The sequence below is a fragment of the Contarinia nasturtii genome, unplaced genomic scaffold, assembly GCF_009176525.2.
Source record: "Contarinia nasturtii isolate CC-2019 unplaced genomic scaffold, AAFC_CNas_1.1 Cnas_scaffold_5352, whole genome shotgun sequence".
NCBI classification, from domain to species: Eukaryota; Metazoa; Arthropoda; class Insecta; order Diptera; family Cecidomyiidae; genus Contarinia; species Contarinia nasturtii.
In genome coordinates, this window is record NW_022202625.1 from 520 (window position 1) to 18,840 (window position 18,321).

An 18,321-nucleotide genomic window follows, 5' to 3' on the forward strand; every position below is an offset into this window, starting at 1 on the left:
AAAACTCAGCTAATTGCACAAAACTTAATACGAAAACTTATATTTTAGTCCAAACGAATTCAAAATTAGGTTAAAAATTTTAATTTGCTTAAAGTCATCGACACTTAAAAATGCGGAATTTCCGAAAACCGTGTATTCAATTGTACCAAAACAGTAAAAAACACCACACCAGTCAGTCCTTTTCACTCAATATTTTAGCAAAAAAATTAACATAATACCGGATTCAATAAAAAATAAAAAAAAATCAATAAATTCAAAGCCGGTTTTCGACTAATTCCCTAAGAATGCATTCGACTTTTGCCACAAGTGTGTGTGTGTGTGTGTGACAAAAACAACAAAACCGACAAAAAAACGAAATTAATAAATCAAATTAATTTTTATTTAAAAACCGCAGACGACTCGAGAGCAAACATATTCATCGTCCGAAAAAGTAACCTTCACCGAGTAAAAAAGCAGAGCACATCAATATAGAGAATGAATGAGAACTAAATGTAGAACACATGAATAATTGTTGGTTTTGTCGTACTATAAAAGTGTATAACTTCGTTCATACCGTATAAAGAAAATAAAACTTAATCGATTGTAAATCTCACTTAACAACTTGTTGTAAACGTGAAACACATCGTTACAAGTCAATGAATACTTTTCAACGTGTGCGTCGATGTGCTTTTTACACAGCGACAGCAAGAGCCATGCAGATATGATTATAATTAACGTGATTTGTGAAAGGGAATGAAAAGAATAGCAGATTGCATGAATTTAAAAAAATACAGGTTTATATTGAGACATAGGAAAATGTAATCGACTTCAATTCCTACACGTTATGCACACACAATTTTTTGTCATTCTGTTCAAACAAAAAAAAACGGTTTTTAAGTGCAATGTTGTGTAGAACGAACGTTAGCAAGAATAATATGAAAAAGAAGTAAATATTTTTGCACAAGTTACTTCACTACACGAAAAACGAGTGAGTTCGAGTTAAAACTGTTACCTGACGATGAAAACATTGTTTTGCAGTTAAATAGCAAATATTGCGATGAATATATCGAACGGTTCGGATAAATTTTTAAAATTTCACACCTTTAAGACATCAAATATTTGTCAATAAAAGTTTTTCATTCAACAAAAATAGAGTTCATTGTTAAAATTTGTTAAAATTTCTTAAAATTTGTAAATAAAATGTTTATCGTTAAACCACTTTGGTGGGGAGAATTTATTTGGTGCAATAAAAATGCCCACAATTGAGAAATAAAAACGGTAAATTCGAATAAATCCGATGAAAATGATAAATGTCACTTGACATGGATTAATTCTCTTTTCTCCCGAATAAATTTTCTTCAATGGATCATTTATTCCGAGAACATGAGATGATTTCCAATCAAAACAGCGAGATTCCCACAAGAACATTTTCGTTTCCACTTCACTCACTTCGTTCGTGAAATCGTTTCACAAAGCCGTTAACCCGTTCACAAACAGAGAGCGCGTGTACACACAAAAGCGAAAGTAAATCAAAACATAAGACGCAATAACAGTGGTAATAGCGGCAATGTAATCGGTTCGGAAGAGCAGTAACTGTTTTTTATGATACGCATACGATTGTCGCTTGCGAAAGAGATGTGTGAAAATGAAAACAGAGAGCGAGAGATAAGAAAGCAATTGTATATATGGTTGAATTTTAACATCATTTGCTTTGCATAACAACGCCGGACCTTCGACAAAACTAAAAGTATTTCTTATTTAAACTTTTTTTTCGTTACTCGGTTTAACTTTTACCTATTTTATGATTTGTGCCAATAATAAAACAACTTTCCTCGACCCACTAACAAAAAAATTGCCTAGAACAACATGGAAACTACAATGTTATGGGTTAAAATATCATTTAATTGTTTGTTTACATGTCATTAAATCGCGATAAAATCATTCAATTCGATGAAAAAGGTCAAATATCACAGGAACAATGCGTTGGAAACGTCATTGATTGCGCTACCAAACACGTTTCTCCACACCGACCATATGTCCATTGCACAATTTCGTCGAAATTGCGAATCGCATCTCTAGCTCTGATAGTTTCAAATTTGTCGTGAATTTATAATGACGTAAAATCGCTGATAGCATCGTCTTCACTGACATCGTTCCATATAGATAACCTTTATGACGAAACCAATAATTAGTAATTAATTATTAATTACTACAACAATCTATGCAAATTCGGTCCATTTAAACGACACCAAAGCACAAAAATAGGCGAAAAATGCTAGATAATCGTTACTTGGTATATTTTAGTGTGGTTTTAATGCTGGTGAATTTTGATCGGATGAGATGAAGTTCAAGTTGATGATTTTGAAGTGAATTTTTACGAAAGATTATTTTTTGTTGGGTTTTCACGTAGAAAGAGAATTTTGAAACAAGTTTTTTAAAAGAGAAATTACCAATACAATTACGAGGTCCCGTCGAAAATGGAATGAAGGAAAATGGATGTCGTTTCGAAACATTTTCAGGCAGGAAATTATCGGGATTAAATTGATCGGATGACTTGCCCCAAATATCGACTCTCTGTGGAACAAATATTTTTGAAACTATTCAATTTTTTTTGACGAAATGTTTTTTCGATGGAAAAAGAAGGATATTTGAATTTTGACGAAATCTCGTTCGGTTCATTCAAAAATAGAGGAAACACAATTTCCATCGAATTTCTACGATTTTTTTTCAATTTTTTTGAAAATATAATACAAAATCGGTATTAATTTTGAATTCACACTTGAATTCCAAATTCTTATACGATATGCAAAGCCCATGTAATGGTATAACTCACCCGATGCAAATTAAAAATCGACAATAGCACATAGCTATCTTTCGGTATTGTACAATTGCTTATTTCAACATCGCCTATGGCACGTCGTACAAGAAATGAACCGACCGGAAGTAATCGTAAACTTTCTTTAATAACTCGATCCAAATAGCTTAGTTTCTGAAGATGTTCGTAGCTCGTATCTTCGTCCTGTGTCTTATAAACGGTCTTCAATTCATCATAAACCCGTTCTTGAATTTCTGGATACATTGCCAATAGCAAAACGACGTATGATGTAGTTAACGCTGATGTCTCCGTGCCGCCGATCAACATGGTTTCTGTATCAAATTGGTTCAAAGTTAAGAATAGCTCTCAAGTTTGTTTAGAGAAAAGTTTCCTCGTACCAACTTCTTCAATAGCCGTTTGATCATCGATTTTACGTTCATGGACTAAACTAAGTAGTCGATCAATTAAAATCTGTGGTTTTCCATACACTTCACCTGAATCACTTTCCTCTATTAACTTATATTTATTCTGTGTAATGAACTCCTCTTTTTTGATACGATAAATCTAGAAATCGATGAAAAAACAACGCAAAAATGAAACCATACACATTTAAATTTTGAACGACGACCATAAAAACGCAACTCACGTGTTTTGTTAATTTATGGAAATTATTCAAATGCTTTTGTTGCTCTTTGTATAAAGCCGTCCATCGGTACAAAAAATCCAAATGTGTCCAAAATTTGATGAAACGTTGACCGACGATATCGAAAAATCTAGAAATAAAATTCACGCCGTTATATCGCTAATGAATATGCTTAAAGTGGCTACACTCACGCCTCAATACCCTGGAGGAAATCATGGTTTTGATTACGTTGCACATTGACATCGTATCCCATTGTTGTTTCTGGGGAAATTTAATGTTTAAAAAATGACAAAAACCCGCTCACAAATAAAATCACATGTTAATTCACTTAAAATTCAATTATCGTAAATTGGAAGAAGTGACAGTAAAGTAACTGATCTTTTCACAAGAAATGCAGTGCTCATATTTTTGGCATAAATGTGTGACGGTGAAATAAATGGCGTTGGTGCCATTTGAATCGGTAGCGACCGGAATAAAGAATTTCAACAAATGTTCGATGTAATCGATATGGAATCGATAATGAGCTTTCATGTAATGTAGGCATAAAAATATATGCATAACTTGTTTTGATCGATGAAATTGAATGCTATAAACGTTTTGAAATTATGCATAAAACGCGGCCAATTATGTTGATCATTCGCTTTTCATCTCATTTTTTCTCACTCTTTCTCTTGGCCTCTCTCGTTCTCTTTTTCAAATTTGCTCTTTCTCTCGCTCTCTCCGATTCCATTAATTTCATTCCGTGATGATATAAGGCGTGGAGGCCTTGAACAATACTACCTTTTCTGATAAACATTTTCTTCGGCCGCAGATTTGGTAATATGTTATAAATCAATTAGCATTGGCCAGTTCGCGAGTTTACTGGCTGTTGAGACTGAGAGAAATAAGAGAAAGAGGTATGGAGAGAGTTGATGCATAATAAAGATAAGATAAAAAAAGATGAGATTATATCGAAATCAACTAATTGTACGAATTTCTTTATCTGAAGCAAAAGGAGTTTGCATATGAAAATCGTGTGTTTTGGCACGCAAACCATCAATATTTTTATAAAAAAATTACATAATTAAATTATCACATTATTTTTTATCGCAAAAGATCGCACATGAGATCTTTGAAAAATCTAAAACGTTTGATTCTAATTAGCCTTTTGCCACAAAAGACATCGATCAAGATGACAGTTATGTCACACTGAGTTTTTATCGCATTTCTTAATTTGTTGTCACCTTTTTTTAGCACTTCTATTCTTCAACACTTTTCTCCCGATAAAAATAGAAAATAGCACGTGTTAATTGTGAGGATTCTAGACATTTAAGTAAGAGAAAGAACTAAGAATGATCATGAATTATAGATAATTCTTCCAATTTTGGGATTGAATTTTATGCGAACATATCATTTTTAATAATCAAAAGAACGAATAAATTCACCACCGCCAACTCAGTTTGGCAGTGGATTCATTTTACTCGTTTTTTTTTGCGATATTTACTTAAATAAAAATGATAAAACTTACTTGAAACCAAGTCCAAGGTGCAAGCACTTGTGTACTTATTGATATCAAAATGTGGCTTTCCCAATTCGCGTTCAATATTTTCAACGAGAATTTTGGTTTTTTCATTGAAAATCGGAAAGAATGATTGCAAAATCTTGAGATTGAAGGATGGATTCATCAGCTTTCGAATTGGTTTCCAAATTGCGGATGCTGCAAAATAATAGATTATTATTCATTTATTATTTAATGTCAAGAAGAAGACATTTTTTGTTCTTCCTTTGTAAGGCCACTTTAAGAGAAACATTTTCTAATAAATACGGTCATGAATGTTCACTATGCTATAATAAAGCGAATGTGCACATTAGAGTACACAAAAAACAACAGCATAGTAATTATATCTTTTTTGCGTCTTTCCTTCGCAAAAATTGACCTTTGAACACTTCAAGAAAGTATAAACAAAATACATCCGACGTGTGCATCCGAAAGAAAACAACATAATTTGCATCTTATAAATTAAATTTACACTTCACCAAGCATATAAAGTTATTGGATAAATGACATTTTCATTATTTAATATTTTGATCGATTCTTCTTCGTTTTGCATTTTATTTCTCTAATCAATAACAATAAAAATCAGCGAAACCAAACTCACATGTCGCACTCATAAGACCAACTTTAGATGGATAGAATCCATAGAAATACGGTTTATCCAGGCAATTATTATTCATAAGAATCGTTTTAAAATCGTCTGGTCGATCAATCGTAATTACTAGAACTGGGCCAAAATATGATTTGTATGGTGTACTATTTTCTTTAACATAATCAACAAGCTCAACAAATAGCTTTTGTGGTGTTTTTCCAACAACTTCCAGTGAATTTCCGAGTAACGGATAGACAGGCTGTTTGATGTGCAAATGTTTCACATAACTTTCCATGTGACGCATGTGCAAAATGTATTTCACAACTCCGAAGAGCAGCAAAATTGATAATAAAATTAAAATCAGCATCGTGGAATTTTAATGCTATAGAACCACTTTAAGAACAAAACCAAATGTGACAAGATTTGCAAATAAACTGAAATAACTTCAATCATTGAATCTTTTATATAAGCAAACGGCAATCATTTTTTTCGGCAGCAAGCATCAAATCTATTTTTATTTCTGTCTGGAATAACAGTCATTAAATATATATGCGCGTTGTTTAGTAGCGTATCGTCTGAGAGTTCTTGAAGATTGTAGCACAAAAAAAACACACCAAAACAAAAACCGGCTTCATTACCATTGATCATCATCTCGTAACGAATGAGAGATACAAAACAGTTCGACGAAAATGGTGTGCAAAAAAAACGTGTATTGTAATTTGTATTTGATGTGGTGCGGTGTTTTTGTATGAATTCAAAGATGTAGACTAGAATAATAGAGTAGCATGAAAAATATCGGAAAATCATTATTCTTAATCTAAACCAAAGATTTGGTCGAAAAATATGAAGTTTCAGAAGTTTGAACGCTGTTGTTAAAAATTTGATGCCAATATCAGAATATGGATAAATCGGCGCGAGAACCGACCGAATGACCTCCGCTCTTGCTCGAATCCGATCCGAGTCCAAAAAATTGGGAAAAATTATTAAACAATTCTCTTTTTTTAAGCCGATCGACATGCCGATCGATCAAAGCAAATGTCAAACGAAAAATTTCGACTTTTATTTTGCGGTATCAAGTTGGTAGTTATAGGCGTGAACCATGACCTCGGTTCAACTTAAAAGATTCTCATTTCCTAACCAACCTTCGCTTCCATGTGAATAACTGTTGATGTTTAACGTCATTTCAACTCAAAAGTTTGAGCCACTCTAATGAATAGACCGTGGTCAGTTACACACGGTATCGAAAGTGTGCCACTTTCCACGTGTGATTTCGAACATGCGATACAATGCTTTGAAGTTGATATCGAAAATAGTGCAGCTCATGATTATTTCTTATCTTTTTCATTTGTTTTTTTTTCGCGCAGTAAATTTAGTTCCTCAGCGCGACGTTTTCATATCAAAATCATTGACATGGTATGCTCAGAATTCAAAGTGGTTAACCGTAATCTTAATCAATTTTCACTTTTGTCACGTTATATCTTCATAAATCACCGGTTTCTTCAACATTATTACCTAGAAAATTACCCATTTGTTGTGTTGAGCAAATCGGACTTGAAGCGACTTCAAGCCATCACATAATTGCTATTCGCGATACATATAATTTTGTTGTTTTACCTTTGCTATATGACAATAAATTGTTCGGAGCGATTTGTACGTCCGTTTTGTTGTATGTTATAGTCTTATGTGGCTGCAATTAGTTAAATCGCTGTTTCAAGCGAAAGGGGTCATTAGTTACTTCGGTCAACGAATTTATTTTTTATTGCTCACAGTGAAATGGACATTGTATAACATCGTGAATAAACAAAACATCATAGAGAATTTGAAACAACAACAATTTTATTATTTTTCGAATTACACGATCAAAATAATCACAATCAAATACATCAAGATTACATCGCATTCACCATATTGTACATTTGAATATGTCACATTATTAACAGTTACATCCTAAAAGAAAAAAAAACATTTCTTAAACTTAAATACCATTTGAATTGTGGTTTTTTTACACACCGCAACTAATTTCTTAAATATGCAAATTTTGAACGTGCGTGAACGATCACCAAACACGCCGCTCCATGCCTACCATATGATGGTTACTGACTTTTAACGTTAATTCAAATTTCAATTCCAAGTCCGATAATTTTAAATCGGTCGTGAATTTATAGCGGCGCAACATTGACGAGAGGGCCACTTTCATCGAGATCATCCCATAATTGTAACCTTTTTTTCAAGTTGAGAAATGAATGATTTATTCTTGGAACGCAATGAAACTGAGTTTTAACTGAAATGATTTACGACTTTTTGCGGAAGTCTTTGTAAACGTTTTTCACTTTTTTTCGCGTGAAAAAGCCTTAAAGGTACTGCATAGTGCAGAAATATGAAAAAGCCGTTGAACAAATCAGTGTATTAAATATTTTACCTATGCAATTTCTCAGACCTCCGGAGAATGGTAAAAAGGCGAATGGATGCCGCTTGCTGACATTTTCGGGTAAGAAATGATCCGGATTGAAGTCTTCAGCATCATCACCCCAAAGATCTTGTCGCTAATTGGATGGAAAATGAAGGTATTTTTCAAATGATGTTGATGTTTCTTGAAAAAAGGTCACTGAAATCGTTTTTTTTTGTCAAAAATTCGATTCTTTTCAAAAAAAAACAACTTCATGTTTTCACAATTTTCAGTTTATTTTTTCAATTTTTGCACTTTTCTGCCCTTTTTCCGATGAAATTTTTGAGCGAAATTTTTCTCTCACAAAAAAGTCACCAAAAAATAAAAAAGTTTCAACTCACCCGATGCAAATTAAAAATGCTCATTAAAATGAATGCCTCCTTTGGTATTGTACAATCGGTGATTTGTGTGTCGGCAGTGGCTGTACGCATCATGAATGGTACCACGGGTAAAATTCGTAAACCTTTTCGTATAAAAAGGCATTAATTTAAATTTTCATTTAAAAAGGCATTAATTCGTAAACCTTCTTTAATGACGCGATCTAAGTATGGTAATCTTTGGATATGTTCATAAGTCATTTTCTCGTCTTGTGTTTCAAACATCGAATGCAACTCATTATAAACCTTTTCTTGCACGTCTGGATACATTGCAAGCAACAATGTGATATATGAAAGCGATAAAGCGGTAGTTTCATTTCCAGCGATTACAATCGTTTCGACTTGATCTCGAATAATTTTATCGTCAAGTTTTCCAGTAAAATATAATTGCAACAATTGATCAATCAACACTTGTGGCGTTTTATATGTTTCCTCGGAATCTTCGTCAATTTTCTGCTCAGCGATTCGATTTGCAGAAATGAACTGCAATTTCTTGGCTTCACATATCTTGTTTGAATGAAATAATAAAAAAAATTGTTTTTCTTGAATAGATGTTTCAAACGTTTGGCGGCTGAAAAATGACATTTTCTCGAATGAAATCAGCTATTTTTAAATGAAATATTGTTTATTAGCGGAAATTGGCAATTTTGATGATACAAAATCAACATGTCATTGTTTGAACGTCGATCAATCGCTTTGGAACGATTGGTACGACGTTGCAACGATACATTGTATTTTTGTGAGAATTTTAACCTAAATCATTTCACTGGAATTTTGGATACATAGAAACATTTTTCGAATGAAAAATTCGGAATGATCGAAAACTGAGTTTTTTTGCACTAAAACTGCGTTTCTTCAATGTAAATTAATGTAAAATATTCTTTGGAAACCCTCGTCACATTTCAATCAGTAAATTGGTTTCTTGTGAAACTTCACACATAATCAACAGTTTCCATCTGATAACTTAATCAATTTTCCACGATATTGAAACGGTAATTACCTCGTTTGTGAGATTAAACAGGTTTTCCAAGTGCACTTTTTCTTCTTTGTACAAGTCCGTCCATCGGTAGATAATATCCAAATGAGTCCAAAATTTCATGATACGTTTAGCAGCGATGTCAAAGAAACTAAAAAAAACGACACACACGTAGGAAATGACGAGGTTGTCAGTAACGAATCACAAATTGCAACACACAATGAAGTAAATGCGAACAAAAAAAAAAACTAGAAAAAATTGTATTTACGCTTCAATGCTATGCAGAAATGCGCTGTTTCCATCACGCGAATTAATATTAAAGCCCATTGTTGTCGCTGCAAAAAGAGAGATAAACAATTTTCCGAATATGAATGCGTATATTTTTGCATGTGAAATGAAAACGTTAATTTACCGCAGACCATATCCAGCGTTAGGCAGTTCATGAATGGCAAAATATCAAAATTTTTATTTCCAACTTCGTTGTCCAATTTACTAAGCATAGTTTGTGTTTTCTCATTGAAAATCGGCACAAACGATTGCAAAATCTTCAAATTGAACGATGGATTCATCAGCTTTCGAATCGGTTTCCAGAATGCACCGGCTTTTTGATGGAAAAAAGCAAAAACAAAATTATTTTCAAGTAAAATCACTTTTTGCACTGCACCATATCTTCTCTCTTACATCGTGCGTTTAAAATTCCACATGGTCTCGGATAAAATTGATATAAATAGGGTTTATCGAGACAATTTGGTGACATTAGGACCGTTTTAATGTCCTCAGGTCTGTCCAATGAAATAACCAACGCTGGTCCCATATAGCCCTTCAATGGGGTTCCATTTAGCTTTGTCACTTCGACAATTTCTTTGAATAAGCTCGCTGTCGATTTTCCGATTAATGACCACGCATTGCCCACAAAGGGAAACGATCGATTACCCATTTTCACGTGTTTTACATAACTTTCAAAGTGCCGCATGTGAAGGAAATACTTCACCAATCCGGTCACCACTAAAAACACCAGCAACGCGATTGCAATCATTTTTTCTTGCAATTGCAATTAATTTTCACTTGGATATATCTTTATTCAACGAGGTGATAAGTCGAACTAAACCCATTCCACTCAACAGACACATGTATTTATAGTCGGAAAGCGCACGTGCGACAATGCGTTTTGTCTCAGCAGCGCGCGAAAAAAAACTACTGTTATGAAAAACTAAAGCACTGTAAAATGTTGTTGACTCGACAAAGTCGGTCGCACTAAACGAATACAAAAGAAGCATCGCACCTGGGCCCAAGCTGAAGAAGAAGAGGCAACAAAAATGAAAGAAAATGAAATGAGCGCGACCGCGCAATCAAATACGTAACTAATGACGGTTCATTATCCGACCATATGCACGGAAACAGCATCATATTTTCGGCATGGTTTATTACCCGCTGAAATTTATTGAATTTAAATCATTTCTTACATTTCACCGACGTTGTTGTCGTGTGCTATTGCCGACACACGCGCGCGCACAACAACAGTACTTTTTATGCGTTCTTTCACTTTTTCGCAAAGTATCAATTTCACACAGTGTAGTTTGAAATGAAACATTTACTACAAACCGATTGAAATGATTATAGGTTTTAAGGGAACAAAAAATAAAGTCGACGTTGGAACGGAAACTTCTTTTGACCACTTGGTCAATTGTGACGTTTATGAGAAATTTGAAAAGGCTATTTTTAGAAATGAGAAAACCAATTTGAAGAGTCGCACATGTCTCGTCTTTGAAAGAGTCGCAAATGGGTCGATTGTATTGTGAAGGAGAAATTCTACTGACTTTGCCCAAGTCTTCGTAAAGATCAAATTTTATTCACAAAAATCCGAATTTTTATTCGAAAAACATGGAAAAATTCACAAAATACAAGAATCCTCTAAAATTTCGAATCTCTAGCTCAAGAAAAACGTTAGAATAAAGAACAAGGCTTGATCTTTTAGTTCAATGAAAATTCGTTTACAATCAAAACAGTCGAAAAAAATGAATTATTGCAAGTAAAAATTCTTAAAAAAGATAAACTTGAAAAAATGTGCAAAAATCAGTCGCTTAAATTCGATTATGCTCGAAGCTCAAAGTGCGTTATAAAATCGCCAGCGAACATTCGGTCAAATTGGCTAAAGAATGTTGTTTAAATCTATGGCGGCGCTAGAAGGTAAGTGAAGGTTATTTTTAGCTCCAAATGTATCTAATACATGCCAATTACAAGTTTCTTATATTTATGAGATTTCATGAAATGATTTAATAGCTGGTAAATGAATGAATACCTTGTTCATGCGTGTGGTAAATATGCAATCGAGTTGCATTTGTTCCAAGTCAATTATACCAAGTGCAGAAATGTGGGCCCCTGAAATGTGTTGACCTCAAAACAAATAAACAATTTCTTCACGTCAAATGCGTATGCACACAAATGCAAACGCAAGCGTTACGCTTCGATGCCATCAAATCAAGCATAACGCAATTTATGCGTCACCTATTGACTCTTTCCCATGGAAGTTACGTATGTGGGGCACATGCAGCGGGGAGAAAACTCACTTTTCACATACAACCGCCGTCTTTTGTTTGTGCCAGCGATAATGTTTACGCACATGTCGGACATACATGGAAGAAGAAGATGAAGGCGAATGGTGAGAAAGAGAGAGAGAGAAAAAGGCAGTGTAGAGAGAGGCACATATGCAATCTGGCCACCGTCGACATAATTCATAATTGTCGAATGGCGTGTTTGGAAGCTATTTGATTTGACGATATAAAATGAATTAAAAAGCGAGCATTGCATGTTTATCGCTAGAATTATTACAATTCAATTTGCCAATGAAACTCTTTTCTTCGAATTTTATGTGAATTAATTATCTTTGTGGATCCACTTTCGCTCTTCTCACCGGCACATGTGAAAGAAAACAAATTCTGCGATTTCCCGTTAGAAAATAAGAGTAATGTCATAAAATCTTTATTGCACACGAAAGAGTGCTATAAAAACTATGCAATTCAACTCATGAATGCCGTAATCTGATTTGCACATACGTTTTAAACATTAAATCTTGATCACAAAGTGCATTAACACAGCGTTAACAGATTTTGTTTATAATCACATTTTTGCGTTTACAATGGTCGATCAAATTCTCAACTTCATTAAAATTAATTGACTGTGACAACGTTTGCATCATTTTGAAAGCATTTGCACAACTTTGATTCATTTACAGCACAAAGAGCTATTGAAATTCATAAGAAATACCTGCGATCAGAACATGTGTGTTTTTTTTACATTTTGATTGCTGACAGAGTGTTCTCATTTCAGTTACCGGTTTTTGGCGTGTTTAACTTGGTTTGGGTCAGTTTATGTTGGCAGTGATAATGATTTAATCATTAATCATCGACTTACGAAATGTTGAAGTTAGAGTGGAGCAGCCATGTATTACCATTGGACAACAGACATAGACATAGACAATCAAGTTGCATAAGTGCAGGCGTTTGTATCGATTCATCTTGTGTACAAATGAACACGAGACCAAAATAAACATGAAAAGTCGGCTAAAGATCTTTCGAAGCAATTTCACATATATACAGAAAACTCCAAATTATTATATACTGTGATTCATAAAAGGTTTTAATTTTTAAAATGTTCATTTTTTATTTCTTGCATGAATGTTCCCGTTTGGTTATTTTGAACTTTTTCCAATTCATTTCAAATCTATAAATGCACCAGTGTATTTCAATAAAATTTTATTTGGGTTTTTACACCACTCTTAATCTACCAAGCCCGTTTTTCCATCGAAACCAAATGTTTGTTGATTAATTTGAGTGTTACGTCGTATTTCAGCTCAAGTTCCGACATTTTAAGATGTGTCGACAATTTAAAATTTCGTACACATGCCGAAAGAAGCACTTTCATTAATATCATTGCTTGCAGATAACCTAAAAATGAATTACAAGGTAGATAGCAGGAAGAAAAGAGAAGAAAAGAGTGAAAGAAATAATTTAACAAAATCGGTAAAAAAAAATGAAGACCAAGACATACCAATACAGTTACGAGGACCGCAGCTGAATGGAAGAAATGCATACGGATGTCTCTGGCTGACGTTTTCCGGTGAAAAACGTTCTGGTTTAAATTCGTTGACATCATCGCCCCAAACATCTTTTCTCTATCGAAGGAAATGGTGAATTACTTTTATGCTGAATGTTTTTTGTGTTCCAAAGTTGAATTTTTCGGAATTTCGTCGTTTGTGGTGAAATTTTTTCATCAACTTCAACTGGAAACTTTTTCTTTCAATAAAACCGAACCATGATTAAAATATTTTAAATAGTTCATCATACTCAATTTATTTGACAAAAAATGACGTTATTGTTCTTTTGCCGCTTTTCATTGAGACTCTTGAATTTATCACGACGCTTAATCCAATAAAATTTCGATGAAAATATTTTTGATTGCTACAAAGAAAGTTCTTCAACTCACCCGATGCAAAGTAAAAATCGACATAATAATGGTGGCTTCTTTTGGGATGGTACAATTGCTAATTGGAATGTCAACATTTGAGGTCCGACCTATAAAATATTGTTTCAACTTTGAATGAAAGTAGCTTTTTAATGAAATTGTCAATTATTACCAATAACACTTGCCACCGGAAACAATCGCATTGTTTCTTTCATACAACAATCTAAAAATGGTAGTTTCTGAAGTTGTTCGAATGACGTCTCTTCATCTTGTTCATCGTACGAAGAATGTAATTCTTCAAAAAGTTTCTCTTGCACATCAGGATGCATTGCAAGCATTAGAATTGCAAAAGAAACGGTGTACGCGGTTGTATCACTGCCGGCCATTAATGCAGTTTCCATTTGCTCTTTAATAATTCGCTCACTACATCGGCCAGAAAAATAGGAGTCCAATAAATGGTCGATTAATGTAAGCGGCATTTTTTCCGATGATTCATTTTTGCACGCTTTTCTAAAATAATCGGCTTTTTTCTCATCGAACACCTTGAAATGACATTCATGATACATAACAAAACACAGTATTTTTAAATGTATTTTTAAACATGATGATTTACTTTATCGGTGAAGTTTTTTATAATATCATAGTGTTTCTTCTCTGTTTGATAAAGGGACGTCCAACGATATATGAAGTCTGGCTGCGTCCAAACCAAGAGAAAACGTTTTATAACAGTTTCGAAGACACTGCAGAGAAAAGGGAACCAATTGATCAGAAACCAAGGAAAGGACCGAGTACGACGTTTATCCCTTTGCTAAGCGGAATTTATCCGATATACGGCGCTGATGTGAATGTCACTCTATGTCATTCCACAATAATACATTTTTTGGCTTGGCAATATATAAGCTCTTCATTCAACATGAATAATTTTTAAACGGTCGAGTAAAAAAAGAAACATATCATAAAATATTCTTCTTACGTTTTTCATAAAAATTCTCTATATTTTAAATTTGTTTGTTTAAAAATAACAATAATTTCAATTTTTTTTTCATAGATTGACAGACATTAGGCTCGAGCTATGCTTATAGCGGCTGCTATTTTATAGGTGCTATTCATAGGCGCTATTTAATTCGTGTGCTGTGTGTAACACCGAGTAGGAATATCATAGCCTACTATTTCTTGTACATTTGAATGTGAGTACGAGAGAGATGTAGAAAATAACGCACAATATGCATAAATGCATTAAAACGAGATAAATAGTGCCTATGAATAGCAGCTATGAAATAGCAGCCGCTATATCCATAGCTCAAACCTAATGTCTGTAGATTGAACAAGAATACAATGTAAAAAGTAATACCAATGCGACACCTACCGTAAAAATGCTAAAGGAGTCTTATTTGGGATTGTAGCATTTTGGCCCGCCATGACAGCATCTTCGTTTTGCTTCTCTGTGATTGGTCAAGTAAAACGAAGATGCTGTCATGGCGGACCAAAATGCTACAATGGAGACCAACTAAGTTTCTTTTTGCATTTTTACGGTAGGTGTCGCATTGTTATTACTATTTACATTGGATTCTTATTTTATCGATGAAATATTTTTTTTGAAATTACACTGTAATAAGATTTTCAAGTCATGGTTTGTACGAGAGAGTTGACGGGTCTGGTGTTGTAGAGGAGCCCGAGTGTAGTCATGCCTCATACTTCGTTTTGTAAAGTTGGGTCATTTAAGAAAAAAAATAGACTTGGTAATTTTCTTCAGAAGGCTAATTTGGAATGTTTTTAAAATGAATACTTTTTTTATTCAAGATTTGTGAAAATCGGTATTGGGGGGTTTTTTGGCATGGAGAAGCCGAATCTGGCGTTTTTTTTGCGATACAATCACGTTTGAATGCACTTTTCATACAAAAAGTGGCAAAAATGGTCGTTTACTTCTCTTTTTTTTTCAATTTTTTTGTGGATGTCGATTTTATCATAGGATCAAAAAATTATGTTCTACAAAGTTGTTCAGAATGATGAGAGAAATTTTTTGGATCAGCTGCCCTCCAACTCCCCCCACCCCCTAGGGGGGTCAGGGGTCATAACCACTTAACCCTTGATTTTTTTTGCCTGAAACCCAAAAATTCGGCTTCAGCATACCAAAAAACCTTTGAAAAGTGTTTTTTCCAGATGCCCCCCGAGATAATTTTCACAAAAAGTAAGATCCCCCCATTTGGGGTCAAATACTATGATACTATGGGGTATTTTGTTTAAAATTTTATAAATTTTTTAATGAAAAACGTTAGAAAAATATTTTATGACATGTTTTTTTTTTTTCAACGATTCAATATAGCATGTGTATGCATTTTAAATGAAGAGCTTATTTATTGTCAAGCCAAAAAATTTATTATTGTGAAATGACAGAGTGACATTTACATCAGCGCCGTATATCGAATTAATTTCGCTTGGTAAAGGGGGAAATATTTTGACAGATAGCACTCGATCCTTTACCGTTTACGCGTCGCTTTTTGACATTCATCATAGATTTTTCACTCTACTTACGTTTCCATGCTGTATAGAAACTGACTTACGTCATCATGGCTCATGCTGTCGATACCCATTGTAGTGCCTGTTTTACAAAGAAACGATTTCTTGAATTTTGGTGATATACCACCCTACACCGAAACTCAAATGCATGACGAAACCCAAACATATAGACTAGAGTAACATGAAAAAAATTGAAAAATCATCATTCTTAATCTAGACCTAAGATTTAGTCGAAAAATAAGACGCGTTATTGTACACAATTAAAATGTTGATAATAATCCTTCCAGAGGATCAGAGCTGTTATTGGCACCGAAGAAGTGCGTACACTAGTGAGCATTAATTTCATTAAATGTTTCAAGTGCTGCACCTGAATTCCAGAGATCTACTAATTATCTACTTACCGCACATCATTCTCATCGTGTGCTTATTCGTAATTGGAAACACATCAAATTCTGATTTTCCAACATTTAAACTCAAACATTTCATCCAGTTGCTTGTTTCTGCATTGAAAATATGCATCGATGACTGAAGAACCTTCATGCCAAACGCTGGATTCATCAGCTTTCGAATTGGTTTCCACAGATGTGCCGCTGAAAAATCAGTAAAAAAAAACGAGGCCAAGTATTTTATCAATCATGCGATGTTCAATTTTCATTTTTGAGAAACGACTTACATGTTTCAACAAGAATCCCGTTGCCATTAGGCTGAATCATATATATATAGAAAAAATGACATTGCAAAAGAAAGTGAAAGAATGCATAGCAGTAAGGGGATAGTAATTTTTAAATGATTTATACCATATATTTGTACACGTATGGCTTGTCAAGTGTGTGTGGTGATGTTAGGATTATTTTCAAATCTGAAGGATTATCAATGATCACAAACAAAAGAGGTCCGACATAAGCTTTCATAGGTGTACCGATCTCTAGTGTCGTTCTAGCCACTTCTTTGAATAGATACTGCGACGATTTTCCCAACAGCACATGGACATTGCCAATGAATGGAATCAAAAGACCTTTAATACCCAAGTGTTTCACATAGCTTTCCATTCGACTCATGTGCATAAAATATTTCACCACAATTGTCGTCACCGCAAACACAATCAAAAGTAATGAAATCATCTTTCGTATCAAGCTAATTTATAAATTAAATTCAATTAAAATTTCCACGAATATTGAACAATTGCACGATTTTGATTGAAAAATCACTAAATTCTTTAGAAAAATTCTTAGATAAAAAAATGTTAATGCAAACGAATCAATGGCACTGTGAGAACTGAACCACAAAACAGTAACTATATTGCGATTTAAATTAGGAATTAATAATGGAACAAGTTAAACAAGTTATTTTTTTCAGACACAAAAAAACCACAGAAGTAAACAAAAAGTATGATGACGCTCGGTTTATATTAGAGTTTGGTTCATCGTAGACATCAATGGACGCGTTGGCTCTCCCCGCCAAGGTTGAACACATTTGCGGTCATCTGCAACATTGATACACGAAGAGCAGAACGTCATTCATTTGACATGCGCGCAAAAAAAAAAACAAATTATGGCCGATCTGTGGACTAGTGACTCTGTTACAAACACCTTTTTAATGATTTATAACAATTGAAGCATCGAAACGGTTAAAAATAACTCACAGTTTAAAAGTCATGATTCTAACAGGGCACGAAATCGTATGCATAACGGGCACCTAAATTGTGTTTGTTTATACAAACGTATGTATTGCTGCGGGCTATATTGTAATACGAGGTCAAAAGTAAAATCCCTGAGACCAAATGAGTTAAGTGAGCGATTTTAGAACCAGACATTTTAATTAATTACCGTTGTGAGTCAAAGAAGGACTTTTGCCGTTGTATAAATACGATTTCATGCTCTGAACATTAACAAAATACTTTTCAAAGTATTAACAAAATAAAAATAATTTATGTGTAAATACACGCAAAAATCAAAGAAATTTGACCAAGAGTGCGAAGAGC

The 18,321-nt window shown here is 33.9% G+C and overlaps 2 protein-coding genes across 2 annotated transcripts; both read right to left on the reverse strand.

Annotated features, from left to right (window-relative positions):
* Positions 1-1,863: 1,863 nt before the first annotated feature.
* Positions 1,864-10,481, reverse strand: LOC116351392. The gene is made up of 16 exons (XM_031783487.1): positions 10,044-10,481; positions 9,775-9,963; positions 9,631-9,697; positions 9,387-9,513; positions 8,533-8,893; positions 8,351-8,472; positions 7,983-8,106; positions 7,624-7,783; positions 5,576-5,922; positions 4,945-5,133; positions 3,629-3,698; positions 3,441-3,567; positions 3,193-3,358; positions 2,813-3,126; positions 2,430-2,553; positions 1,864-2,147 (listed from the first exon to the last, which is right to left on the reverse strand). The coding sequence occupies exons 1-16, from the start codon at positions 10,396-10,398 to the stop codon at positions 1,984-1,986; spliced, it is 3,006 nt and encodes a 1,001-aa protein (XP_031639347.1). The 5' UTR covers positions 10,399-10,481; the 3' UTR covers positions 1,864-1,983.
* A 2,616-nt stretch (positions 10,482-13,097) lies between these two features.
* Positions 13,098-17,536, reverse strand: LOC116351391 (probable cytochrome P450 313a4). Its single transcript, XM_031783486.1, has 9 exons — positions 17,138-17,536; positions 17,014-17,044; positions 16,742-16,930; positions 16,356-16,422; positions 14,437-14,563; positions 13,996-14,365; positions 13,845-13,933; positions 13,410-13,533; positions 13,098-13,306 (listed from the first exon to the last, which is right to left on the reverse strand). The coding sequence occupies exons 1-9, from the start codon at positions 17,459-17,461 to the stop codon at positions 13,143-13,145; spliced, it is 1,485 nt and encodes a 494-aa protein (XP_031639346.1). The 5' UTR covers positions 17,462-17,536; the 3' UTR covers positions 13,098-13,142.
* Between the last annotated feature and the right edge of the window lie 785 nt (positions 17,537-18,321).

Excerpts from the sequence above, each read along its gene's own strand:
- LOC116351392 (XM_031783487.1), bottom strand. The coding sequence starts at position 10,398 with ATGATTGCAATCGCGTTGCTGGTGTTTTTAGTGGTGACCGGATTGGTG. Across the intron at positions 8,107-8,350 it reads GCATTTTTAATTTGCATCGG|CGACAAGATCTTTGGGGTGA; the intron begins GTGAGTTGAAAC and ends CCATCCAATTAG. Across the intron at positions 7,784-7,982 it reads AGGTCTGAGAAATTGCATAG|GTTACAATTATGGGATGATC; the intron begins GTAAAATATTTA and ends CTTGAAAAAAAG.
- LOC116351391 (XM_031783486.1), bottom strand. The coding sequence starts at position 17,461 with ATGATTTCATTACTTTTGATTGTGTTTGCGGTGACGACAATTGTGGTG. Across the intron at positions 14,366-14,436 it reads TAAAAAACTTCACCGATAAA|GTGTTCGATGAGAAAAAAGC; the intron begins GTAAATCATCAT and ends TGTCATTTCAAG. Across the intron at positions 13,307-13,409 it reads CGGTCCTCGTAACTGTATTG|GTTATCTGCAAGCAATGATA; the intron begins GTATGTCTTGGT and ends ATTCATTTTTAG.